The sequence below is a fragment of the Simochromis diagramma genome, unplaced genomic scaffold, assembly GCF_900408965.1.
Source record: "Simochromis diagramma unplaced genomic scaffold, fSimDia1.1 OVJJ01000816.1, whole genome shotgun sequence".
NCBI classification, from domain to species: domain Eukaryota; kingdom Metazoa; phylum Chordata; class Actinopteri; order Cichliformes; family Cichlidae; genus Simochromis; species Simochromis diagramma.
The window spans coordinates 4,712,628-4,738,044 of record NW_024386908.1 but is presented as its reverse complement, the minus strand read 5'-3'; the positions used below and the strand labels follow the sequence as shown (position 1 = coordinate 4,738,044).

The following is a 25,417-nucleotide window of genomic DNA, read 5'->3' as shown; positions in this document are numbered from 1 at the left end:
CTTCAACTTTAACTTTTTACAAATCCACAAATGCATGCAGCATTCAAGTGCTAGTGGAAAATGGGCTTCCTGTGTCTTTTGAACATCCCCTGCTGCTACAAATGTAATTTTAAAAAAGGAAAATCAGTCCATAACTATCAAAAGTCTCCAATTTTATGAAAATGGAGAACAAATCACTAACAAATCACATCAGGATTTTACTGATATGATATGTTTTGGGTTTTTTCATACAGTCATGTTCTATAAAGTGATAAAGTATAACATGTGTGGACTTTGCAAGAGCTTAGCTTGTATAAAGTATTTTATTGAAGGTACCTGTTTAGTTTCAGTTACTTTCCAGAGTTGGATTACTGTTTACAGTTAGTTTTTTTTTTTTTTTTTAAATATTGTTATTGCTTTATTAATATTGACTGGTCTCTGTCTTAGTTTTTATTATTATTATATGAGCATTATTTGGCAAAGGTAAAATTTCAGAAGTTCATAATCTTCTATTACAGTGGAAGTATTTGACTTGCAGTCGTGTAGAAATCCCAGTCTCAGTGAACATGAGCACCACTGTGTCACAATGTTGAGTGTGTTATCAAGGTACCCGAGTAGCTATTGCAGGAGTAGGTTTGTAGATTGATCGATAGCTCCAGAGATACTTTATTTTATAGTCCTTTGCAGGAAATTATTGCTATGGCAGTTAAACACAGACATAACATGGCACAGCCCAGCACAACCATATCAATTCATAATAAAATGAAAAATATATAAACAAATAAAATGGCTATGTGCAAATATGCAAACATGTGGATACAATCATATTATTTTTATTATTGTACATTGAACAGTCTTATAGCCGCTAGTATAAAGGACCCCCTGAGGTACTGAGACTTGCACTTTGGCTCAGTCAGTCTTTTGCTGAAGGTGAAACTGTTCATAGCAGCCAGTGATGATTACTCATTTCTTCAATCTTCAAGTGATTTAAAGAATATGAGCTTTCAATATTCATTCAGATTTTTCTTTTGTCATTTGTCAGCTTTCCTAATGTACATTTTTAAAGATATTCAACTACTTTCCAGCTTTGAAAACTCAAATCACTGAGCTTTCAGCATTCAGACCACATTTTCTTCAGGAACTTCATTCACTTGTTAATTGTTTTCCTTTTCCGGGTGTATGATATGTTATAGTGTGAGGTAACTGGCAGTTTATAAAACTCTGCTTTCACAGTACTTTTCCCAAAATTGCAATATTATAAATGGTTCAACTTTCAGATTCTTTATATTGGCCTCTTTGGTGATTTTCTCTTCTACAGTGTTCACGGAGGGTTAAAAAGTGTCACTTGTATTGTTTCCCCTCATCTTTATTTTTAAAGGCACAGTTTCTTTCTCAGCTGTAAGCCCGTGCATCCACAATGATGGAGCACTTTTGAAACATTTTCTAGAATAATTTTGCCACTGGGTGTCACGCTGCCACTGTGATGATTGGCTGCAGCAGCGGCGTCGCTCTCTACTTGCCTCTATGACTCGCCGCTTTTTTTCCCACCATGCACCGGGGAATGTCTAAGGAAAGATGGCGGAAGGAGGAGCGGCTGATCTGGATACCCAAAGAGGAGAGGTCGCGACACTGTTGAAAACACAACTAAGAAAGGGAGACACTTGGTAAGAATTGACTGTGATCTTTTCAAGGGCACTGCGTGGCTCTGGGCTGGGTCTGCTGAGCCTGTCAACCCCACGGGGGATGTGAAAGCAAAACGGCCGGGCCGTGTTGACAGTGAGCTCCGAGCTAGCTAACGGCTGCCTGTCAGCTTCATGTGTCAGCTTGGCAGGCTAGCGCTGGTTGAGCTCTCGCTAAGACTTAAAACAGTTAAACTAAATTTATATGCTGTATTTTGGTGTTTATATCCTTCACTTCCAAAAAACTGTGTCACATATTTTCTGTGGATGTGTAAGGAAGGCTACATGCTGTTTGAGTGATACAGATAGTTATCAGGCTATCAGCTAATTGGCTAGCTTGCCGATGATCCAAGCGGTTTGCCTGTCAGTGGGTTCATCCCCCGACTTCAGCAGGGCGGAGTCGGAAAAAAAACACCTGTCAAAATCACAGAGCCAGCTGGCTAGGCTTGTAGCAATCTGAACTCAACACGGCGGCTAAAAGCTACTGTTACAACTGTCAGTCTGTGTAATGTATGCCTCCCAAAACCAGATTTGTTTCGGGTACTCACTACAAGGTAGCCCCAAGGTAACCTGGTTTATAGCCCAATAGTTTAATGCACCCCACCCCACCATCCCTTTTATATAACCCTTGACTTTCACATCTTGCTTTTAGTAGAGATGTTGTAATCTTGATTGCTTTCTCTGCAGGTACCTAGTGGACAGTCACTGGTTCAAACAGTGGAAGAAATATGTGGGATTTGACAGCTGGGACAAATACCAGATGGGAGACCAGAATGTCTACCCAGGACCGGTTGATAACTCTGGTCTTCTCAAAGGTAAGTCAAGTAATAGTCCATCTCTTTATATCTCTATTTTATCCCTTCTAAAAGTATATGATAAATGTATGGGAAAGCAGTTTTTGGTAGGTTAGCTTCGTGGGCAAGTGACATACATGCACACAAAAACATTGTCTATTAACCAGAGAGTAGCCTTTCTTTGGAGGGGGGGTCATAGAAAACTCTCCAGCTCACCTTGTTCTTTGTGTGTTATCAATAGTGTAAGTGTTGACCCACAGAATGTGCTTTTTACCCTCTCTTGTTTAACTGCACGTGTATGACCCTCCCTCCCTCTAGATGGGGATGTGCTCGCCATCAAGGAACACCTCATTGATGAGCTTGACTACATTCTGGTCCCAACAGAAGGCTGGAATAAACTCGTCAGCTGGTATGGACTCACAGAGGGTCAGGAGCCAATCGCGCGCAAGGTAAGGGTTCAGTTATTCGCATAAGATTATGAATGGATTTTTTAACATTTGTTCTGCTGCCAGCTCAGATTGTTTTCTCATATACAGAATCAGAAGGTTTAATGTGCAGTGTGACTTGTGTTGGGGTAAAAGGGAGAACATTGTGCTAATAAGGCTGTTTGGGAAAATCAGACATGCAGCACTTTTGGAAAAGGAACTTTGAACTTGTGTCACCGTTGCTGAACAGTGAATAGTAAAAGACTATGATGACAGATATTTAACAAAAAGAACTGCAAAGAATAGTTAACCATTACATTCATTTTTGATGTAATTTGGTTGGTCAGGTAGATTTACACAGATTTACTCTGTGTACTCTACACAGAATCTCAGAAGTAATAGTGAAAGACTGGGTGTTTACTTATCACAAAGAAAAAAAAACAGTTGCCTTTCATTCATTTCTTTTATGAATGAAACGCAGTATGTGTGCTTATTTTTTCCATATTAGCATAAGAGTATGTAAGGTTTGCTGGAGTAAAAAAAATGAAGAATGCTTATATGTTTGTGATTACAGTTGAATACTTGTGTGTGATGGCACTTTTGCTATCAAAGCAACTCTTCAAATCTCGCTAGTCATGGCATCATGGCTGCTGGAAGCACTTCCTCTTCCCCTCTCCATATCTATCAGTCTGTCTCTTGTCCCCCCCCCCCCCCCCCCCCCCCCCGTACATTGACCCTCCTCTTTTGCCATGTATGTCATGTGGCGTATCGGGTAGCTGCAAGGTTTCTATTTTCAGGCAACGTTCTGGATGACTGAAAAGCTACATGGAGCGATCTGCGAGACACAACATGAAGGAGGTTTTCTTCTTCTTTTTACCCTGTTGTTTCTATATTGTCAACTTGAGGGTGGGGATTATGCTGGGGGGAACTGTAGGATTGTAGTCATTGGTGTGACACTGTGGCTCCTTCCGCTTTCCACTTGTGGTTTGATTGCCAACAATGGTGGAGAGCTCCTGCGTCCTTGTTTTCCAAGCGGAGGAATGCCAGCTGAGGTCACACTAAGAGAAGCAGCGCGTAAGCTTTTCAAAGGAGTGCGAGGAGAGGCGAACCAGTATAGGAGAAGCGGCGTGGGTGGCCTAAATGGTTTTGGCTCTGCTTTGATTTGAGAAAATGTGTCAGAGCTTGGTGGTGAGTTGGACGTTGACTGAGCTCACAGATGGGTTGTGCGCTGAGGTGTACTAGCCCACCGAGAGCCTTGAGTAGGGGAGGGTTGTGGTGCTGAGAGAGTCTAAGCTGTGTGTGAAGGACTTTTGCAGTTTAGGAGCGTGAGTGTCTGTGTGCTGGAGGGGCTCAGGGGTGAAATAAATAGGCTGGGACCCCTCAGCTGTTTCCACGAGGTGCTGCTAATTTAGGCACTTCACTCTGACTGTGAAGTATCAGGACTCCAGATGAGTAGAGACCAGCGCAGCAGAACTTGGTGTGCTTTGTTATCCATTTTGTTAAGCATTTTCTAGCACGTTAAACTTAGGAGTTTGCTTTCAGTCTAGCAGGAATTTGATAAACATGAGATAAGGGTTGCATCATGATTATTTTTGCCAGCTTGGTGTCACGGTTTCTTTTTGGGTGCCTAAACTTCTGTCAAAGGTAAGCTCAGCCATGATAACAATTGGACAAACATCATGCAGTCAAAGGCTTCTGCTGGCATGACTCAGCCAAGCTTGCATCTATGTTGGAATCTTAAACATTTAGTTTTTCATGTTTTACTTCTGTCTGTTCAGCCTGACTTGTTACTGTTGTCTGTGGTGTAATGTAGTGCTACATTCCTGTTGGCTGATTAGTGGACGGTCAGATTGTGAGATTTTTACACAGTTAAATTTTATGTTCCGTTGTAAGTGCAAACGTTAGACTTCTCTAAGGCAATCATTTCTGAGTTATCTACACGGTTCTTTTACATTGATCTTTTTGTGTGGGACAGCCCAAAACCATACAGGGTTACTCATGAATTAGGCCCGTGTCCCTCATTCTTTGCGTAGTAATTTAACATTAGATATTCATGGTTTAAAGCAGTAAATTGATAATCATCCTCTTTTTGCAGGTGGTTGAACAGGGTATGTTTGTGAAGCACTGCAAGGTAGAAGTGTACCTGACCGAGCTGAAGCTCTGTGAAGACAGCAATATGGACAATGTGATCACCAAACGCTTCAGTAAAGCTGACACAATAGGTAGGCACTGCCTAAGCAGTAGTAAGCACTGGTTTCCGCAGAGTTCCAGAGTTCCTTGGATCTCAGCTCACATTTCACACTAATTATATATAAATACATTTACTGTTTGTGGTATTTGTGTTTAAATTAATTGTTTTTCCAACTATTGTTGCCACATGATGATTTATTTCCCCTTTTTGCTGCAGGGGAAACAAAGAAATCTTGTACATAAAACTAAGTGTATTTTTTGTTTTGTTTTTGTTTTGTTGTTTGTTTTTTGTAAGTATTATGCAGTTGTGACACAACAGATACACGCTAGTAAATGCCATATTGTTTGCCAGTGTATGGATACTAGCTATTGTATCCTTGCATTGAAACATGAAGTAAAAACTGTTGTTTTGTTTCTGTTGTTGTTTATAATTCAGCAGGCTGTGCTAAAGAAAATAAAATGGAAATGGAATAAATTTTACGTGTTTTCAAAATTATTTACTCAAGCGTGATTGACATTTTTGTTTATTGAGTTAGATAACAGTAAAGTGCGAAGATTAGAAATACAGAATTGTGTTTATGTGCATGGTCACCCCACTAATTCTCATTCTGAGCCAGGAAAACATTCTTGGAAGCACAAATGATATACAACATAGATCTAAATATACCCTTGGGATTTCAGATATTAGAATCGCCTCCTGCGTGCATTCAAACACATGAACTTAACACTCTGCTCATGTTGTTTTTGAATAACTGTGTCCAAGTAAATATTTACTTTATTCTATTGATGTAGATGATGGAGTTGTTGTTTGTTGTTTTTTTTTTTTTTTTTTTAAAACAGCACAGTGTTAACTGCATCTTTTTGCTAATGTGTTTGTAGATATGATTGAGAAGGAAATGAGGAAGCTGTTCAGCATCCCTGATGAGAAGGAGACCAGGCTGTGGAACAGGTACATGAGCAACACCTTTGAGCCTCTCAACAAACCTGACAGCACCATCCAAGATGCCGGCCTCTACCAAGGACAGGTTTGAACTTTTCCACTCTTCTCTCAAATTCTCACTATGTGAGAAGAATTTGGATCTGGAGGGTTCCTTTTTCTCAAGAGAGGCAAGATATTTCAGAAAATTGTCAGATGTGTAAGAATATGGCTTGCTCTATAGACCGTCATTCCTGAGCTCAGGAAAAGATGTTTTTAGTTCTAGTTTCCGTTGGATATGGTTTCCCTCGTATTGTTTGGCAGATACCAGTACTTTTTGAGGTCATATCAGAAAACTTGTCTTTTCTTGATCTACTTGGAATCTGCATCCAAGAGGTTATTTTTGTTGATCCATCCATTCTTTTTGTCTCTGCTCCTCCTCTCTAAAATTAAAATAAACAGCTATTGCAGATAATGGAAAACCACAAGATTGTGTTGTTTAGCCTTTTTCTAGCTGTTGCAAGAAAAAGGCCTGTAAGTTAGAACACTTGAACTCCTGACATTAAGATTCAACTTTAAAGACCTTATAGTAAAGCTAGTTTGAGGCCGGCTCATGAACTAGAATTTTCGCGCATAGAACCTGACATCAAACTGACTGCGGACTTAACATATTTATTAATTTAAACATGTGGCTGCAGTGACTCAGCAGGCTCCACATCACTGGGTTGTCCCACTTACCTGCTGCTGCTACAATCACATTAACCCAGTAATGGTATTCAGTGTTTCCCACTGATAGGCAGGACTTGGAGAGCCTGGACGGGTATAATAAGAGTATGCTTGGAGACTCAAGTATTTCAGTTTTTATATAAGAGTGATGTTATCTGCAGTCATGTCACCAGTTATTTTGAAAGCTCTGTCTACCAAGTCAATTCCTTCAAGTCTTTTCTACCATGTCCCTTCAGTGTGGTGGACCATTCTGCCCACTCTGAAGAATCTAGTGTGCTGGGTGGCCAGATGCCCTCCAGTCCCCTTGTCCTGGATTGAATCTGGTAACAGCAGTCACTGTTCTGCTGTTTTTGAAAGCCTCTTTAATTAAAACCTGCACCAAGTGAAGAACTGCTTTATTTGTTGCTACAGTAAACTCATCAACGCTGCAGAACAAAACAAGGACCTCCGTTGACAACTTGGGTCATGACGCCAGAGTTGGAAGTCCGTCTGTGGGACAAACCTGGTGACATTTCTCTACATATTTAGAGGCACCTTGTCTACAATATCTTTTACTTTTTTCTAAAGTGTGGGTGTGCCTTCTTCTGCATAGTCATGACCTTACACACCAGTACTCCACCCTGCTGCCACAAATGGATTCTAAAGCTGTCACATATAAAGTATAATAGCTACTTTCAGCCAATGCTTTGTCACAAGGATTCACCACAGGGGTAGCTCCATGTATTCCATTGGGGAGAATTTTATGGTAAATGGCCTGCATTTGTATAGCGCTTTTCTCTAAGGACCCCAAAGCGCTTCACACTACATTCAGTCATGCACACATTCACACACTGGTGATGGCAGCTACATTGTAGCCACAGCTGCCCTGGGGCGCACTGACAGAGGCGAGGCTGCCGGACACTGGCGCCACCGGGCCCTCTGACCACCACCAGTAGGCAAACATGGGGTATCTTGCCCAAGGATATTTGGCATGCAGCCAGGAGGCAGCCTGGGATCGAACCACCGACCTTCTGATTAATGGCTGACCTGCTCTGCCACCTGAGCTACAGCCACTCCGAATGACGCTAAAGGGATTTGTGTGAGATCAAATCGGGGATCTTTGACTTGTTGGGAAGATAAATTCAGATAAAGCAAGCCAATAACACTTGGACACAGAGTAGAATTTCAAATGTCTGGTGTGTTTAAAGTAGTGGAAGCAGATGGATCCCTCTTTTCTTTCTGCCTTCTCCCGCAGGTTCTCGTAATAGAGCAGAAGAGCGAGGATGGCACATGGCCCCGAGGCTCCACGGCACCCAAGTGAGTGAATGACACACTGCCTGGCTTACATTTCTTTGGCTCTAATGAGTTGTACCACAGTAATGGAATCAGATTCCTACTTTGTACTCTAACAATACTGTCACTTTACTAAAAGCTACACGTAAGCAAAGTATTATTGAATGGCAGATAACTTGTATGTAGTCAGTTTGAAGAAAAACAGTAATGTGATGTGACACCACATCAGATTTCCTGCTGTGGGGATCTCCCCCATCGATCTTGCCATTATCTTCCACTCTGGAAAACCTGCAGAATTAAAAGTGTATTGGTTTTAAAGTTTTCCTGCTACATCACTGCAGCGCTGCATCATCGTCAAAGATTTCCTCCCCTTGTGACTTTGCCTGAGTTTCCTTCTTTTTTTGCTCGACCTTTTGTTGCTGACATATCACTCCGTTTTATTTTGTTTCATCGCTGTTTAATTTGATCGGCACTCAGCTTTCTGGAACAGCTCCTTATTTTCCACTCTAATTCATGATCTATTCTTTATCTTTTGAAGGTCATCTGGTGCTTCCAATCTCTCTGCTTTGCCAAAGATCTCGCCTTCATCTCTCACAAACAATCATAACAGCAGCTTCAACAGCAGGAAGTAAGGCATAGTTGTGGGTTGAATAGCAGAGGGGTGGGTTTGGATGGGAACAGCCAGAGATGGAGCCTGATGTGCAGCCTGGAGTTCAGGACAGAACTTCACGCTGAAGTCGCCAGAATGCTGGAAGGAATTGGCTTAAAAATTTGTTGCTTTTAACTTATGTAAACTTTTTCTTGACTCTTTTATCAGTTCTGTTTAGACTCATTCCATAATTCCATTACTGAAGCTGTTTGTAGCTTCTCACTATGAAATTCATCTAACTCTGTTTTGTACAGGTCTATCTCTGGTTGTAATTTGGGTGTTCTAAATCTCCTGATGATGCATTTTCAGCTGTAAGAGCTGATAGAAGGGAGGGGGGAAGGGCGCTTGCGTTGGACTGATCTCTTAGAATTTCTTCAGTGACAGTAGACTCTCTTTCTATTAACAACAAAGCCTCTGGGTGCCTCACTCAGCTTCTGATTATATTACTCAAATTTGCAAATCTATTTTCCAATTGATGATGGCACTGGCTAGCTGTGGTTGCATGATTTGGGCTAATGTGGTGGTTATTTCATCTAGCAACATTCCACGAGGTTTTGCTTCTGTATGTTATTTGATTTAACACCAGACTACATCTAAATATGTCTTTCAGGAAAATTAAAAACTTAAACCTTGAACATTTGTTTAAATACAACACGACAGCATGCTGTCAGTCAGTTACTTTCAAGTTCATGTTCCTAGTAGATCAGCTGGTAATGTCAGAGGATTTTTCTCCTGTTCCCGCATAATGTACAAGACCATAAAGTTTCCAGTAGGAATAACTGACTCTGGGGTTCAGTGATTGATAAGATTTATAAATCTGTAATGCAGACTAGACCTCCTATTTTAAATGTCTTTCTAATACCTGCAGCCTCTTTGTGGCTGATAGTCCTGAGGGGAGTCTGCATGTGGCCTCTTATTAAAACTATGCCCATATCCACAAACTTCACAGAGACTTGGACAGAATCTTTGCATTTGTTTGCTAAAACTGACATGACTGCTCATTTCATCAGTCTTCATTTCCTGAAGCATAGACCGCAGTTGCCAAAGACTGTCTGACTCATCAGGCAATTGAATTTGGGTGGAATCTGCTTTTTCATAACTTTGGATCTTCCTTTCTGCATTTAGTTAAAAAAAAATCAAAATAAATAAATAAAATAAGTCAGCTTGCAATGCCATTGTAGCTAACCTGGGAAATGGCGCCAGAAATACTACTATGTTAAGCTGATTATGCTACAGCTACAGGGTACTACTGCCTGGTGGCTGTAGAATAATTAGCACTCCACCCTCCACATGCCAGGAGCATTGTCTTGTCACACCCATTCAAGCCAACCTGTAACTGAATGATTAGCTGTGCTAATGTTAGCCAAACAGAGCAGTTTCTTACATTTAGACTAGCCTTGTACCCTAAATTTAAATTCCAGCATATACTGCCCTCTTAAGGGTTTTTTTTTTTTTTTTTTGTGTAATGCTCTGCAATCTGTGACGGCAGTTTAACAGAAAGCAGTTTCTGTGCTTTTGACACAATGGAAAATTATAGTCTTGTTTTCTTTGTGTCCCAGTGTAAAATGCAACTTGGTTAACAAGTGAATGCATTACTCTCCAAAAAGAAATTCAGTTTATGCCCAGTCATGCAGCTCTACTGCTAGCCTACGTGTTGAGAATATTGAACTCTTGCCTAAATATATTGTTTGTTGTGTATTGTTTGACCCAGAGGCTCTCTCAGCCATGTCCAAAAGATACACATACACTCTGTGGGTGGAGCTTACTGCCTTTGCTGTCCAGTGGACACTGTTCACTGTTCCCTCCCTTCATGTAATGCGTGTGATTTACTGCATGCTGGAGTGTGTGTGTGTGTGTGTGCCTGCGCGTGGTAGATAATAGACATTGTGCATCACATTTCTCAGTACTGTTGAAATGCAGAAATGGTAGTCACAGGCTTGGCCACCTTAAAAATCAATATTGACAAAGAATGAAGGTGTTAAAATCAACTGAGCCTTTCTTTGAATTCGTAAAAGTATCACAATAAAATACTTTCTCAGACATTTTTTCAGCTCGCACGTCTGACTTGTACTTGAAGCATAGTTGCACATTTTTGCCACAGCCGATGCATCTTTTTCTGCACAGTCGATGGATTGTTGAATGCACAGAGTGGGTGACTTGGGGAAATTGGATCTTTACTCTCAGCAGCTCTCCTGTCCCTGATTCACTCTGGTAGCAGCGCTGTCATTTTTTTTTCTCTCTGAATTATACATAGGGATTTTTTTTTTTTTTTTTTAAATTAATTTTTCCCCTTTCATATGAAGTGTTCCCATATTACATAACCCTTGTCTTTTTGATTCTGTGGTTTCGGCCTGGTCGGTTTAGCCTCAGCAAGTGATGCTCTGCAACTGCATTAAGTGTCACCGTCCTGCGAGGTAGCGTCCCCTGATTCTGGCAGCCAGTCTCTGCTCCTCTCACACACTCACTCTCTCCCTCTGTGTCTTTTGATCCCTTTACCTCTCCTTTCCTCCGAGCTCATTGCGATGCACATGTTCTGCAGTCTGAGTGACCTTCAGAATACGTTTCATCTGTTCCCACTTCTCACCTTCTCATCGCCTGCCTGTACACGCATACTGCCCCTGATGATTAAAAAAAACCACTTCTTTCTCTGGGTTGGAGTTTATTTATTTAGATCATCCCCTTTCAAACCTCTCATGGAGACAGCCATGACATATTAAAGAGGATGAAAGAAGGGTGTGTCAAAGTGTGATTTACTTAGTCCAGAGTGTCAGAGGTTGTGTTTTACCAGCAAAAGAAGGGAAAAAAAGAGCAGGAATTTGTGTGCTAGTGTGCAGAGTAAAGGGAGAACAGTGATATATGCATGCTAGTGTGAGATAATGGGATAAATTACGTGCTGGCATGATTGTGTTAATGTGTCTTTGTATGTATGTCTCGACTCCTCTCTGTAAAAGTGAGTTGGTCCTGTGAATACTGCAGCCTCAGCTGGATGCAGTGGATCAGCTGCTTCCTCCATCCTCATCTCATTTCTCTTCTGTCATCCTCTCCCCCCTTGTACTGTCCGCCCCTCCCCCCCATTCTCTTTGCTTCTCCCGCCCTCCCTCTTTCTCTGTGCACCTCTACCTCCACCAGCAGCAGTCTTGAGCATCCTTGCTGCTGCTGCTGTTGCTGCTGCTATAAATATCTGCTGGTAGCCGTAGAGCAGCAGAGAGCAGCAGGCAGGCCAGAGGGAGGAGCAGAGGACAGGACGGCATAGGACGGGGGGGAAACGAATTGAAGCAGAGAGGATAACGAGATGACAGGCGATTGAGCCCGAACAAGAAGACTGGGAGAAATGAGGAGAGGGGAGCTGACCAGTTAACTCTAAGACAGACCAGAATGTGTGCTTTCGTGTGCATTGAATTGTACAGTTTTAAAGGTTGGCCTGTGCTGGACTTGGAATCAGATTCAGGCCTAAACTTCACCTGGACTATTCAAACTGCTTCTGGAGCTGGATTGGCTTGAACTGAGTTAAGACTAAGACTCAACAGTCAAAACTGGAGCCGGACCGTCCTTTCTGATCTCAGATACCCAAACTTTTCATACAAGGGACCCAAGAAAACCCCATCGAAGCTGCTGGCTGTCTAGTTTTGTGCGGACATGCAGGCCATCAAGGGCCGGGGTGGGGCTGAGATGTCATGCTCCTGTGTTGCTGGTGGTGCCTGAGGCCTGAGGCGGTGGAGCTGGATGGCAGGAGGGTGGACCACCGAGTGTTGAACTGCGAGGCAACTGCCTCCACCGCCATCGCAGCAGTTTCCCTTGACCAGTGGGAGCCAGAAACGGCCAACGCTGCTTTATCGAGCTCCCAGAGGTCTGCTGATTGCTGCAGCTGGGCAGGCCTATCTTAAGGCTCTTAATAATTGTCTAGGAAGATGTAAAGAGAGGGGATGAAATAGTGAAGCTGTGTAGCTTCTAGTCTTTGTAAAGTTTTGTTGTTTGTTAAAAACTTTAATTTGATTTAGTGTAGATGTTGTCTGTTAGTATTAGATTTCTCTGTTCGTCAGTGTTCATGACTTTCCACAAACGACCCTGTTTAATCTCTCAATGTCTGTATGTTGATTGTACAGTGTGAAGAATTCGAGCTATAGTCTACCATCCTACCACCCTTACAGCAACAGTTATGACTACTCGGACCAGAGCAGGCAGAGCGAGCGCTCAGGCTTGTGTGGACTCTCAAACCTGGGCAACACCTGTTTCATGAACTCTGCTGTGCAGGTAATCTTTTCATGGAGCTCTTTAGAGTCTGGAACTATGCTAATTAGCACGCCAATGTTTACTCAAAATTCTACAGAGAAAACTTCAAAAAAAAAAAAAAAATCCAGTTAATTTGAAAGATATTTTTCTCTCCTGTTTTTGCGTTTTAGTGTTTAAGCAATACCCCTCCGCTGACGGAGTACTTCCTCAAAGACAAGTACACAGATGAGCTGAATGAGGACAATCCACTGGGCATGAAGGGGGAGATTGCCAAAGCCTACGCGGAGCTTATTAAACAGCTGTGGTCAGGCAAATACAGCTACGTCACCCCGAGGCCTTTCAAGGTAATTCCTTGGAAAAAATATATTAAATGTGTGAAGGAACCTTCATCTTTGAATCTTCACATGTGATAAAAAACTATTTTTGATCGATGTTGGACAGATGAAGGCTTGCATCAATCTGTAGGAGCTAATAATCTCATGATGGCACTCCCCAATGAAATACATAAACAGACATGGACATTGTATGGCCGCCGGCCACATCCAGTCCATTGGTAGGCCCTGTGAGGTCGATGGGACATTAAAACATAGTTATAAATCATTTTTCTCTCTTTTAGCCACCAAATATTCCCCATAAGAGAATAGCTTATTTTGTCTTTGTTGTTGTTTTTTTGTTTTTGTAGTTTGTGGGAAATGAAAATTTGTCACTTGCACTTTAATTTGAGTGTTTTATTAAGGTGAGTGTGTTTATCCTGAAATTTTGATTGTGCAAGTAAGCAAATGTGAATATTGATCAATGTCTATGAAAGATTTGAGTTTGCTAGCCTGGAAGCTGTCAACTAACAATTAAAAATATTGATCCAGAGTGAAGAATTTTAAACAACATTCATTTATTTACTGCAATTTGGATTGAGAAATACAAGAATTTGAGTAATGCAGAGTGGGAACAAACAATTGAGTTGATGTACCCTCTGAGAAAAAGAAGTATTTGAGATTGTGCCCCTTTCCAGGTGAATTGTGACAAGATGGATCAAAGACTTTGTAGGAAACCTTGAACTTCAGTTGAAATCACAGCAGACAATTTTGAGTTTTTCTCCTTGGGTCTGGATGAGAGCTGCAACACAACAGAGTTATTATGTTTGTAAGTGAGATAACGAAAGACTTTGAGCTGGCAGCAGTGCACTCAGTGAAAGAGACAGACAGGGAGGGATTTGTTCACTGTCGAAATTTGACAAGGACAAATGTCAGATTTAAGTTAAAGTGATTGAAAGTGGTACTTCTGCATTGTGTTAAACACCAGGAGCTGTCGTGTAAGCCAGTGCTGAAAATGAACCATGTTGTTGTTAATTAAAATAGTTTTCTAGTATAAACAGTTTTAATAACTTCATCAGAGTCGCAGACTTTCTACAGATAAGGAGACATGCTCAAAGATGTAAGTTCTCTTTGAATTGAAGTTTATCGAAATTGAAATTTGACGAAGTTTAACATCCAGGTACAGCTCCTCAGTTAGTGACTGTCACATTTAGACCTCATATACACTAACCCTGACTTTAATGCACTTGTTCAGGCCCAAAACAGACTAGATTTTTCTCACTCAGATGAAGTAATTAATCTACAAGCAAAATAGAAACAGCACTTTGTATGAAGTTAAAGGTATTTGAAATTGCTTCTGGGAATGTTGATTTAATAGTGATAAAATGTTGGTGTTTTTAACTATGCCTTTTTCATATTTTTATTAGCTAATTGCAACAGCTAGTCTTAATCTTATTGCTGAGCGTATAAAGGTTAAAACCATTTCCGTTTAAGACCTATGGGCTACAGAATAGAGAACATGGACATCTTATATTATTTTGAAAGAAACCGGTTACTCAGTGTGATGTATTATGATGAGGCCGACTTGATTTTTGCTCCTCTACCCATGTGTTTTTTTCCAAAAAGTATGTTTTTTTTTTTTTTTTTCTCTCCTCCCCACTCATCCAGACCCAGGTGGGCCGCTTTGCTCCCCAGTTCTCGGGCTACCAGCAGCAGGACTCTCATGAGCTTCTGGCTTTCCTTTTGGATGGCCTACATGAGGACTTGAACCGCATCAGAAAGAAGCCCTACATTCAGCTCAAGGATGCAAATGGTCGGCCTGATAAGGTGAGACCAGCGGCTCATGACTGGATTGATAAAAGTAAAAAAGAAAAAAAAAGATTTATTTTATTTATTTAGTTACATTTTATTAAATTTTTGTGTATACTTGTTTTTTGTTTTTGTTTTTTATGCCAGGTTGTGGCAGAGGAGGCGTGGGAGAACCACATTAAGAGAAATGACTCCATTATTGTGGACATCTTCCACGGCCTTTTCAAGTCGACTCTGGTGTGTCCTGTGTGCTCAAAGGTCTCTGTGACCTTTGATCCTTTCTGCTACTTGACCCTGCCACTGCCCATGAAGAAGGAACGGACACTAGAAGTTTATTTAGTCAGACTGGACCCTCTGGCCAAACCCACACAGGTAACAAGCTGAGCACAGAGAGGGAAAAAAAAATGACTACTGTAAGCAGTATCATGCCATTTCATGTATGAACAGCAGGCCGTAATCATGTTTTTGTTTTTTTTTCCCCTCAGTACAAACTAACTGTGCCGAAAGTGGGCTACATTTCTGACCTGTGTACCTCCCTGTCCAACCTGTCAGGCGTGCCTGCTGAAAAGGTAGAATATTTAGCATCGGCCTGCGCAGGAATCCTGCCTCTGTTATCATGTTGTAATGCTGACATCTACTTTTTAATAGACGTTGTCCTCTGAGCTACAGAAGCTAGTGAGGGGAAATGTTGCATATTTTTCAGATAAAGGGAGAGATGAGGAACAGGGACACAAAGGATAACTAGAGACCAAGGGAACTGGAATTCAATATGTATGAACCTGCTATTATGCTGTTACACTACATGTTGCACAGACAGAATAGCAAAGCTGCCACACTAATCAGTGTGGTCGTTTATTTTCTTGTAGGTCTGTTTTAGGTTATTCATTTTTTTCCCTACATGACTTCTCTCTGTGTGGTTCGTCAAGGTCACAAAGTGAGATAACACACAAGGGAAATGTTTTCCTTTTAATGAGTCAAAAATCACATTGTATTTCCTCCATATAGGCTTAATTAAGCCTGGACTTTCAGATCCGGGTTGCGTTTACAGCAGTGTATCCTACTGTCACTCAAAGCCTGCGCCATCCTGAAGTACTAGTAAAAGAAACCCCAGAAACAGGGCTTTGGAAGTATCCTTAGTTCCTGCAGTGCAGATACTAAAGAAAGAAGGTGCTTTTGTTTCCCTTTTTTTTGCAGAGGTTGAGAGGACTATGAAAGAATTTAAACTATGAAAAAGATCATTTCAAATACAGGCTGGTTATTTAAGTTCTAAAAAGTTTTTTCTCATGATTTGAAGTTATGTTGCCCGTCATCTTAAGCTCGTTTTACCAATCTACTAAATGGCTTTTTAAGATGTGTTGGCAGATTAATTTAATTGCTGGCCATAATTAGGATTCTCAGCACTGTCTCTCCTGTCTCTTATCCTTCAGATGATTGTAACTGACATCTATAACCACCGTTTCCACCGGATCTTCGCCACCAATGAAAACCTCAGCAGCATTATGGAGAGAGATGATATTTATGTGTGAGTGTCAGATATGAGCAGCTGACAGACAACACGTCTGCAAATTATGTAGATATAACAAACTGCAGGCATGTGCCATTTTCAAAAACGTAGGGTTTTTTTTTGTTTGTTTTTTTTTACACTAGGATGCTGAGTTTCACTTTTCATTGGTTTGTCGACATCTTGCTTAACCAGCGTGACTCTAAAGGATTCACCACATGTCTCTCTGCAGCTTTGAGGTGGCGGTGAACAGAGTGGAGGACACAGACCACGTAGTGATCCCAGTGCACTTGAGAGAAAAGTACAAGCAGTCAGGATATAACCACACGAGCACGCCGCTGTTTGGACAACCCTTCCTCATCGCCGTCCCCAGAACCCTTAGTGAAGACAAGCTCTACAACATGCTGCTCCAGCGCCTCTGGTAAGTCAGCAAAAATCGACAGGCTCTTTTTGCAGATAATCAACGCTGTGAAATTTAGAAGTAGAAAATAAAAACAAAAACTTGTGCTTGGAAAAAAAAAAGTGGTTTTGTGTTTGCAGTCGGTTTGTGCGATCTTCTGTAGAGGAAGAAGAGGACGACTGTGAAGAGACACAGCCATCTAAACAACACACTGTTAATGGTAATGCCACTAATGGACTGTTGGAGGAGGGGTCACCGAGTAAGTGCACCAACACAGTTTTCTTGTAAAGTTCTGACCTTTTGAAATGCCTTTTTTTTAAAAAAAAAAGTGTGCTGCTTAGTGTTTGCTGTTAAAAGCTCTACTGCCGTCTTTCAGGTGAGATGGAGACCGATGAGCAGGACGACGAGTCCAGCCAGGATCAGGAGCTGCCCTCTGAAAACGACAACAGCCAGTCGGAGGACTCTGTCGGTGGGGACAATGAGCTTGAGAACGGTGTGGTCGGCCCACAGAATTCCACCAAAGGCCAGCAGACGTCCGGACACAGCAGGAAGAGACTTTTTACATTCCAGTTCAATAACATGGGAAAAACTGACTTCTCACTCATCAAGGAGGACACCAGGCAGATCCGCTTTGACGAGGGACACCTCCGACTTAGTGGTAGGAAGCGGGCTTTACTGTTCTTGTTTTAGCATCATTGAAATGGCAAATAGAAAAGTTTTAACTGCTGTAAATATTACAGCATATTTACATTCTGCCCATCTTTTTACAGACCGCTCTTATCTCTCCTTGGACTGGGAACCAGAAATCAAGAAGAAGTATTTTGACGAGACTGTTGTTGAGGTAAAACTGATGTCGGGAGCTGCGACATTGTCTGTTTTCACGGTGTAACTGTTGTAGTGCAGCTCGATCACATTTTTAGCAAGACGCTGAGCAGTGTGGAACATAATCATGTAGTGATAACTGCACAGAGAAGAGCAGCAGGAAACCGAGGTGACTATTCCAAATGTCTTCTAATCAAGAGCCCACAGGTTTGAAACTCTAGATCTACTCACTAGATGATGCCGTGAATAAGCTCATCTAAGTGTTAAAGTAATCTGTAAATATTACCTCTTACTCCACGCATTTTAATCTGAGGGAAAGGAACTGAGTAGGGATGGCTACGATAACTTTGTATTAAACAGTGCCAGGGCTAAATTTATTTAACGGTAATTATGTAATGGTATGGACAAGCTCCAGCGCCATCATTTCTGCTCTTGCTGCTGGAGAAATTGAAATGGTCTATTTTCTACTTGTTACTCCAAAATCAATCTGGAAAACCAGTGTTTTGGGGCTCACAGTGTAACTGGTGAACACCTGGTCCAAACCATTCTCTCCTGTTCACTAGTTAATGTTTTTAAATGCAGATTTTATTTATTTATTTATTTATTTGCTTTTCAGGTTGCATTTGGGTACATTCAATCTCTGATTCTGCGTTTACTTACTGTTTACCTACATCCAATCAAACCCTCCTTATATGCTCCTGTCTAAAGAACTTGGACTACAAACTGAAACCAAACTGTTTTCACTGCCAGAAAGAGTCTTATTGTCTGTATGGAGTTAACCTATACTACTAGTAATGATAGTAGAAAGGACACTTCACCAGTCTGTGATGGCACTTTCATGTAAGGGTTCAAACGTAACTAATGTGTCTTAACTTTGCACAGTTTGCACAGCTTTTGACAGCCTAGCTTGCAGTTCATCTCTAGTTGCTCCACATATGTGATGCAACCAAGAGTCTACAGATTTACAAGTTGTTTTTGTTGTTGTAATTGTGCTATGTAATTGTAATGTGTTTTAGGATTATGATGATTAGGATTATTAGATAATGGTGTGAAACAGTGTTTATAACAGTTTAATTTATATTACATGTGCATTAATTCTTTTTGGTTTTTCTCTTAAAACCTATTATAATATTAATTAATATTATAGTTGAAGTACCTTAAGCAGTACTGTTGAGATTAACAGTTGAGGTCTTGACAACACTTATCTCTAACTGTACTTTTAAACGGCTTCTTTCAAAGTTAAATGTTCTCTTTTGCCACAGATTTTAATTCATGTCATTTCAGACAACTAATTCAGAACTGTTTTACTCTAACAACTATATGCTCGTGTCTCTGGGAGCAGGACTATGACAAGCACGAGAGCATGGAGTACAAACCTCAAAAAAAGGCTTTCTTCAAGCTGAAGGACTGCATCGAACTGTTCACTACAAAGGAAAAACTGGGGGCAGAGGACCCTTGGTGAGAAGCAGTGAAAACAATTCAAAACACTAGTTGTTGACGTCTGGCTGGTTACAGCACCTAAAAGGTGATGTATCTTCTCACAGGTACTGTCCCAACTGTAAGCAGCACCAGCAGGCCACAAAGAAGCTGGACCTGTGGTCTCTGCCACCAGTGCTGGTGGTCCATCTTAAACGCTTCTCATACAGTCGCTACATGAGGGATAAACTGGACTCGCTTGTTGACTTCCCGCTCAGGTAGGCGCGCACACACACACACACACACACACATTCACAGGGCACTGCCTTTTTAGCAGTTTATCCAGTGTATATCCTGCTCATTCTTTTCAAAATCTACAGTGTGTGTATGTGAACACTCACAATATACCCTTGATGAGTTAATGACAAGCTGCTTTGTTGTTGTGTGATAGATGATTGGGGTTGCTGCATAATTTTTTTTTATGTAATGTTTTGTAGTCAACTCAAAGTATTTTTTTTTGAGGGAGGAAAAAACCCAACAGCAAATGATTGTTTCCCAAAAAGGTAGGACAAACATGGCATGTGCTCAAGGACATCAGTGTTGACACAAGTTGTGTGTATTTCTGCTGTAAGGCAAACAGGTGACTTGTGAGTCTGTCTTTTGACGCTTCAGCTTTCAGTTATTAAAGCGCATAATTTAAATGTTTAATTTGTTGTTTTTCCTGAATAAATTTTGCTACACTTTGATTTGTGAGTATTATATTGTGATCGCTATAATACACAAGATGTGAAAATTGGTATCTGAAAATTTAAATAAGTCATATTTTATGAACTTTCCAAAAAACCTTCAAATTATTTTTATTATTTTGTTTTTAGATGCTTTTTTTGCATATTTAAATCAGTCAGATTTTAATGTTGGTCTGAAACATGTCGGTGTGATAAATATGGGAAAAGGGTAAGAAGAAATGCAGGGTCTGATCCTCTTTTACAACACTGTACGTGCTACATGTTTCTACCTTCATCACAAACACACCACGCTGAACGTGTGCAATGACGGCTTGTTTCGTGTTTGTTCCCAGAGATCTGGACATGTCTGAATTCCTGATCAACCCCAATGCCGGGCCCTGTCGCTACGACCTCATTGCTGTGTCCAACCACTATGGTGGGATGGGAGGGGGCCACTGTAAGACTCAAACTCATGCAACCATGTATCTTTTTTTTTTTTTTTATTTATTTTTTAAATTAGGATTTATAATGTTCCCGGATTTAATTTCAACCCCATTAAAGGTCACTGGTAGAAAGAAGAATGTTCTTGTGGCCTCTGAGTAACCAGACAGTTTAAATCTGGCTTGTTGTGAATCTGTAAACTGTAGAATCTCTTTTATTAGTTAGCAATGCTGTTAGAAGTCGCAAATTGCTTTATAACATAAGAGCCAAGCAGTGGGAATATATAAAATGACACACAGAAAGGGGAAACATGGTGAAACGGGGCTCTAACTAATGGAAATTTTCATGACTACAGGATTTCCAACAGAAAAATAAATGCAATCAGAGCGGTAACTTGTGTATCTGGGCTCTTTTTGCTCAAATCGATACGTCTCCCACACAGTTTTTGGCATTGCCACGTTTCTACTCTTCAAATCAAAGCTTCGATTTGGTGCATAAACTCTTACAAATTTCCTTTTGAATGACTAGATGATTAATCATTGAGTAATTTCTGCTCTAATTGCTGTGTTTTCCTGTCTTTTAATCTTGTGTTTGTTACTTTTCAGATACTGGTTATGCTAAAAACAAAGACGATGGAAAGTGGTACAACTTTGATGACAGCAGCGTGTCTCCTGCCAGCGAAGATCAAATAGTGGTGAGTGTCCTCATTTGTAAAAGCCACAGACAGCAGGTCCTACTGCATTTTTATTAAAGGCAGACTTGCTGGGCAAAAAAAAATGAATTATGTCATCAGAGTAATGCACGTATGTGCACTGTAATGAGGATGAGTTATGTAGTTGCCACACAGCCTGAGTTCTCCAAGGCATCAAACTGTGTTGAGACCCCAAAAGGTTGATTCTGTTCATCTGGACGTAACATTTTCAGTGGTTTCTCCCACTGAAATGCTACGTCCAGATGAACAGAATCAACCTTTTGGGATTTACTTACCTGGATGATTGAGCATGCATCATGACAACTGTGCTGAGATTTCCCAAAAAGTAAGTGTGGGTGTGTGGTACAGAGAGGTCTCTGTTCTGTGGTGGGGAGGATGATTGAAGCCAGACAGGTAAACCCTCACGGAGATGTTTTCGTGCATAGAGAGCGTTTATAAAGGCTTTCACATCTTGGAGGCAAACTGAACTTCAGATGTTCTGGAAGAGATTTAGCGAGCCACCCCAGAGGAGACCAGCTCTTTCTGTAAACAATTTTTGAAAATGGGTAATGGCTTCATACATTTTAACAAAGTGTATGTACGTTTCAGCAGAGGATTTCTTTACAGCAGGGACTTCATTTTGCTTTTAAATTCATGTTTGATGGCCAACTGTTGGAGATGTTATGTTCCAGGAAATAACATCTCCAGTAGTGATGATGTTGCAAGCATGAATACTGTATGTATCCTAATCTGAGTTGATGGGATTTAAAGAGATGAGACATAATCTATACAAAAACCAAAGCTAACAGTGTATTAGTCTGTCAGCTTCTGCATCCCCAGCCGCTCATTAAAAACATCGAGAATGTACAGTTGTTCTAATTGTTGTTGTGTTTTGTTTTGTGTTATTTAAAAGGACTGAATGTAATATTAGGGACTACTTTCAGTAAGAGATTAATACCATGGGTTTATATGAAAGATTGCTGTTGTCTGCTGATTTGTGGACTACTGTTCTGCAGACACATTTGACCATGGTCAGTGGTGATGGTGTTAACTTATCAGCCAAGGCTGTTTGGCATGTTCATTTGACAAACTGCACGAGTGTTCACACAGCTACATGCGACAGCTACAGAATAAAATTACTTCTCAGGCATCTGCTAGTGCCGCTAAGTGCATGTGCATGCCACGTTGTTGGCCATATTATTAAATTAAAAATATTGAACATGTAAAACACGGCCACACTGATAAAGATGTGGCACAGCAGATGGTTACATATATTCAAAGCACACACTTAATAATGGAAACTATATGACTTAGTACAATGTAAAATGGCGAATCCCGTTAAAGGAAAAAAATCCAGACCCTGTACAGCTGTGATGATGCAGAGACAAAAGCAGTTTTATACTAGTGTGTAAGGACTGTGACCTGCTGTTCAAGTGAGCCTCAAGTGGTCATTAAAGGGAACTGCATTTATTTGCACTAAGCATTATCTTCATTTTTTAGACCTGGATGCTTCCATTGAAAAGAGATTTGGTGGTCTAGTGAATATTTATACAGCCCGCTTTTCCAGTTTATAAAAATCTTTAGTGACTGCATTTCTCATTGTTTCTCAAAGGAAAACAAAAAGGAAAAGTTGGTAAAAGTCAGTTTTCTAAGGTGAGCCTGACTCCATCGTGTCAGTGTAGCTGAGTGACGCTCTTTCCTGTTTTGTTTCCGTCTCTCTCTGTAGTCCAAAGCAGCCTATGTGCTGTTCTACCAGCGCCAGGACACAGTGAAAGGCACCGGCTACTTTGCTCTCGACCGAGAGGAGGAGGAAGAGGAGGAGGAAGATGAAGAAGAGGAAGGGGAGGATGAGGAGAACGAGGGCGAGGAGAGGAGGGAGAGAAAAACCGCCTTGTCCGCTCAGGGAGGCTCGTCTGCTGCCGCTGCCGCCGCTGTTCAAAGCGACGACGAGGACCCTAATGAGAACCAGTGCAGGAAGAACGACGAAGAGCAGGAAGACGAGGAGGAAGAGGAGGCGGCGGAACAGGCGCCCATTCGAGACGTCGCCATGAAAACCAACTGAGGGAATCGAGGACATGAAAATATATATAGAGAGAATGGGATCTTTCCATCCAAAGCCATACGGACACACGGCGTGACAGCGGGCGCCACTGGTCCCACCCAGCGGCTCGGACTTAGCTGCTCGACAGGAAGAACCACTGCGGAGACATCAGCTGTTGGGTCAGGGGGCTACAGGGGTACGCAACTCTAAGAAATCAGGGCCCTCCTCTGTGGTTGGATCACTGTGTGTGTTTGTGTGTGTGTGCGTGTGTGTGGCCACGTTCGTTTGTTTAGAATTTGCTCACTTGCTCTCTGAGAAGAGTCACTAAACAGCCGGGATCTTTGTTTTTTTTTTTTTTTTTAGTTTTTTTTTTTTTTTACAGCTTTGAATCTCAGTTTTATTATTATTTTTTTTAAAGTACATATCTTTGAGAGGAATGCATTTTTGGCATATCATTTTAGCATCATCGTTTAGATTTTGTAAATATTTTAAACACTGAATTGTACCGAGTTTTCATGATGCGCTGAAACATTTTTGAACTTGCACAATCACCAACCATCCGCCCCGCTTTTCTTTCCTTTTTTTAAAATTTTAAATGTATCGATGCCAGACATACTGCAACTTTGTGTCAGAGTTTTCTCACATACAGAGCTTAGGAAGCTGCCTTTAGAAAGCCAGTGCTGAGACGCCACTACACTAAGAAATAATGTTGAGAACTGACAGTCGTTGCTGTGTGGGTTTTTTTTTCTTTTTTTAAATAGCCATCCAGCCGAGCTAGCTCTGTCATGCTGCTGCGATCTTAGACTTTTACACATGATTAACATACTGGCATGAGCCTTGGAGAACTTAAGATCCTGCTTTTGCTCTGTCTATAGTCCTCTCTGTTTATAATTCTTCAGTAAAGCAGGACTGAGATATTGCGTGGCTAACTTTACAAAGAAACCACACTGCATCTCTCCATATTTTAAATATTAGGAAATGCTCTTTTAGAAGTTTATATCCGGAAGTCAAACCTATATGTAGTGAAGTGGTGTTTAAGGAGTTAGCAGAGATTCTTTACTCCTCTTCACCCGCTCCTGAAGTTGTACTTCATTAGATGGTATTTAAAGCTTTATTGTGGCTACGTTCTTAAGATTTTAGGCACTTTGAGATTAGGGACATCGGTGATTTCATTGTCTCTTGTTTGAATCGCCTCGGCCTTAACTCTTAATCTCAGACCAGTCGCCTTTTCTTTGCACACGGCCGTCACACCATCTCTCGATATTACGCGAGCACTCGTCTATGAATGTCCATGTTACTTGCTTGATATCTCCCAGCCACGTCACACCAGTTTCTTTTAACCCACAAGAGGGCCAGAATGTATGCTGAATGAACCAGACCACATGTATGTGACTGATGCCTTTTAAGTCATCCTTTCTTTCTTTCACTTCTCCCCATGGCCCTTTCGAGTTTGAAAGGTGATGGAAATGGGTGTTCTTTGCATTTTATATTACCTGTATGAATTTCATGGGTATTAGCTGAATGCGTCCCTTTTTTGTGGTCCTGAGCTTTGAGGAGGAGAGAGGGAGACAAAACTTAAAAAAACAAAAACAAAAAAACATTTTGGGGTGAGTGTGCCTAAAAGGCCTTTCAGCTTCTCGGGATCATGATACAGTGAAAATATTTTGTGGCACATCGTTGGCAGGATATTCCTCCATCGACGTAACTCGCGGTAAAACTCTATTCTCCATGGTGGAGTGCGATGTTTTCTTTTCTACCTGCTCTTTCCATTGTAAACAGCATTAGCGGATCTGTTGTTGCCTCAGAATATTAGATGTGTAACATGCCTTTAAGAGCATCTCTGTGCTTCGACTTCAGGTGGCTTTACCGCCTCAGTGCTGCCTTGCTTTTTGGGCAACTCACCCCATCCTGAGTGAGATGTGATTGCTACTATAGGCTTATACAATACTGTACATAAGAGTTCACTCTGTGAGTGCACATTTGATAAAATTTATTTATTTATATGTAAGCATTTAATAATAAACAATATATTTAAAACCTTGGCAAGACGTGAAATGTCGGGGGTAACGTGGCTCGAGTCCACACATACACACTAGTTGGCAGAGTCTTGCCTGTGCTCTCGTCAGGGAGGGAATATTTTTTAAACAAAGGATGATTCTGTTTTGGGACTTTTTTGTAAAGATAATCCAGACATCCTTGCATGATGATGTATGGGGTGGGGGTGAGGGTGGGGGTGGGGAGTTACCAGGTTTGGCTGCACTTGAGTTCACTTGGGTTTACATTTGAAATGTGCATGTGTATTTATACACAATCTTCAATAAAGTTGTGTAAAGCTTCCTGTGCTTCTGCCTGGTGGTTCACTTTCTTGACCAACTTCCATAGCTGGCCCACATCTTTGAC

At 41.1% G+C, this 25,417-nt stretch overlaps 1 protein-coding gene across 3 annotated transcripts; it reads left to right on the top strand.

The window, feature by feature from the left end:
• The first annotated feature begins 1,515 nt into the window (after window positions 1-1,515).
• Window positions 1,516-24,601, top strand: LOC120735642 (ubiquitin carboxyl-terminal hydrolase 15-like). Of its 3 annotated transcripts, XM_040035131.1 has the most exons (22): window positions 1,516-1,643; window positions 2,346-2,473; window positions 2,771-2,901; window positions 4,973-5,099; window positions 5,947-6,092; window positions 7,944-8,005; window positions 8,520-8,609; window positions 12,734-12,881; window positions 13,031-13,204; window positions 14,840-14,998; window positions 15,128-15,352; window positions 15,466-15,549; window positions 16,408-16,502; window positions 16,714-16,902; window positions 17,022-17,140; window positions 17,258-17,539; window positions 17,652-17,722; window positions 19,046-19,161; window positions 19,248-19,397; window positions 20,198-20,301; window positions 20,891-20,979; window positions 22,703-24,601. In XM_040035131.1, exons 1-22 carry the CDS (start codon window positions 1,555-1,557, stop codon window positions 23,036-23,038), a joined length of 3,114 nt encoding a protein of 1,037 aa, XP_039891065.1. In that variant the 5' UTR covers window positions 1,516-1,554; the 3' UTR covers window positions 23,039-24,601. The 3 variants fall into 3 exon arrangements, with proteins under 3 accessions (XP_039891065.1, XP_039891066.1, XP_039891067.1); XM_040035132.1 differs by lacking the exon at window positions 8,520-8,609; XM_040035133.1 differs by lacking the exons at window positions 12,734-12,881; window positions 13,031-13,204; window positions 14,840-14,998; ... (10 more) ...; window positions 20,891-20,979; window positions 22,703-24,601 and adding an exon at window positions 10,995-11,428.
• Window positions 24,602-25,417: the final 816 nt, after the last annotated feature.